Source organism: Dipodomys ordii, unplaced genomic scaffold (assembly GCF_000151885.1).
Source record: "Dipodomys ordii isolate 6190 unplaced genomic scaffold, Dord_2.0 Scaffold26, whole genome shotgun sequence".
Taxonomy (NCBI): domain Eukaryota; kingdom Metazoa; phylum Chordata; class Mammalia; order Rodentia; family Heteromyidae; genus Dipodomys; species Dipodomys ordii.
Genome location: NW_012267242.1, coordinates 7,660,196 through 7,662,605, shown reverse-complemented (window position 1 = coordinate 7,662,605; position 2,410 = coordinate 7,660,196). Strand labels below are relative to the sequence as shown.

The following is a 2,410-nucleotide window of genomic DNA, read 5'->3' as shown; positions in this document are numbered from 1 at the left end:
ATTTATTTATTTATTTATGTTGGTCATGGGGCTTGAGCTCTGGGCCTGGGCACTGTCCCTGAGCTCTACACCTCAAAGCAAGTGCTCTACCACTTGATCCACAGTGCCACTTCTGCTTTTCTAATGGTTAATTGGAGATTAGAGTCTTAAGGACTTTCTTGCCTGGGCTGGCTTTGAACTGCAATCTGCATATCTCAGCCTCCTGAGTAGCTAGAACTACACGTGTGAGCCACTGGCACCCAGCTTCACAGTTCTTTCTTATTCATTTAGAATAGACTGAATATGCTGAAATAGGTAGACCCACAGTCACCTGAGATAAAGAGGTTGTTTTCTGTGATTTAAGAATTTCCTATTCTCTACAGGAACCCACAGCTCATGCTTTTAGCTTATGCCATGTTCTGCTGGTCCTAGAGCTTGAAATCAGGTCCTTGACCCTGTCCCTGAACTTTTTTTTTTTTTGGGTCCGGTCGTGGGGCCTGAACTCTGGGCCTGGGTGCTGTCCCTCAGCTCTTCAGCTCAAGGCTAGCGCTCTACCACTTGAGCCACAGCACCACTTCCGGCTTTTTTCTTTTTGCTTATGTGGTGCTGGGAATCGAACCCAGGGCCTCAGGCATGCAAGGCAAGCGCTCTACCACTGAGCCACCTTCCCAGCCCCCTGTTCCTGAACTTTTTTGCTCAAGTATGACATTCCACTTGAGCCACAGCTCCTTGGCTTTTTGGTGGTTAATTGAAGATAAGAGTTTCATAAACTTTTCTGCCAGAGTTGGCTACAAACTAGCTTAGATCAAACAACCTCAGATCTCAGCCTCCTGAGAATAGCTAGAATTACAGGTGTGAGCCACCAACACCTGGTCTATCTACCTCATTTTCTTTAGATGAACATTATAGTGACAGTACTTAAGGTTCCCCAGGGTCAGGACAAACTGGTCTGACCCCTAGGCTTAAGGTTGCCAAAGAAAAGAATGTTTCTTTAGAAGCACCAGGTGAACATTTTATCGGAGAGAAGAGATGAGCTGATAAGTTGTACCATGTCAGGGAAATAAAATGATGGCAACAAATGAGAAAAACCTTCGGATAATATACTTTCTCTTGTATCCTTGGTTGGTGCTATATCCGTAGACTCTTGATTTCACCTTTTCTATAACATCTTTATAGAGTATAATTCTTTAAGTGTTGTGTTTTCTTTCCCCCTTTGTTAGTACTTTCATTTGAACTCAGGGCCTTGGACTTGTTAGGCAAGTGGTTTACCACTTGAGCCACACCCTAGTCCTTTTTGTTTTAGTTATTTTTCAGATAAGTTTTGCTAACTTTTTTGTTGGGGCTGGCCTACAACAGTGATTCTCTGAATAGTTGGTATTACAGGTGTGAGCCACCACCATAGCTATTGTAGTATTTCAAATTAATGGAATATGGCTAACATGATATGATAACATATCAAATTATAAGAATAATAAAGTAATTAGAATTTAACCACATTAGTAACATTAAATAACCACTAATAAAGTTGTCACTTTATAGCTATTGAGAAGAATCTACAAATGTGGGAAGAAATGAAAAAAGGAACTCAGTTTGGTCAGTCCTGTTGTTTGCGAGCAAAAATTGACATGAGTAGTAACAATGGGTGCCTGAGGGACCCAACACTTTACCGCTGCAAAATTCAGCCACATCCAAGAACTGGGAGTAAATACAAGTAAGTATGTCTTTTTCAGTATGCCAGATAGCCTTCTATGCTTTTGTTTTGATCTTCTTTTATCAGTGTAGAGTAGTCAAACAGTCAAGAAACCATAGACTGACTGGCTAAGTGGCCTGTGGTCTTTCAGAGGTTGCTTATTTACTTGTCAAAGGTTATAGGAGGTATTTCCACTATTAACTTGTATCTATAAAAGGGCTTGATTCTCCCTAAATTTGCTTTTTGAATATCAAGTAGGTATAATTGTGGTGTGTATTTTTTTCAGAGGTGAGGAACCTGATTTTGTTTTTATTTTTTCCAGTCCTGGGGCTTGAACTCAGGGCTTGGGCGCTGTCCCTGAGCTTCTTTTGCTCAAGGCTAGCATTGTCACTTGAGCCACAGCTGGCTTTTTCTGTTTATGTGGTACTGAAGAATCCAACCTAGGGCTTCATGTATGCTAGGCAAGCACTACCACTAAACCATGTTTCCAGCCCCAGGAACCTGATTTTTGCCAAAGGTCACTTGGATAGTTCCAGTCTCATTTGAGGTCTATACAGAATTACCAGTGCAGGAGCTGGGAAGGTGGCTCAGTGGTAGAGTGCTTGCCTTGCATGCATGAGGACCTAGGTTCGATTCCTCAGCACCATATAAGCAAAAAGAAAAAAGCCAGAAGTGGCGCTGTGACTCAAGTGGTAGAGCGCTAGCCTTGAGCTGAAGAGCTGAGGGACAGCACCCAGGCCC

The 2,410-nt window shown here is 42.4% G+C and overlaps 1 protein-coding gene across 1 annotated transcript in view; it reads left to right on the top strand.

Moving 5' to 3' along the window:
- The window catches only part of Eprs (glutamyl-prolyl-tRNA synthetase), a 72,221-nt gene that overhangs the window by 18,440 nt on the left and 51,371 nt on the right, over positions 1–2,410 (top strand). Inside the window, exon 7 of the mRNA XM_013014986.1 lies at positions 1,519–1,690. Coding sequence (XP_012870440.1) covers positions 1,519–1,690 — 172 coding nt within the window. The remainder of the gene's footprint in view (positions 1–1,518; positions 1,691–2,410) is intronic.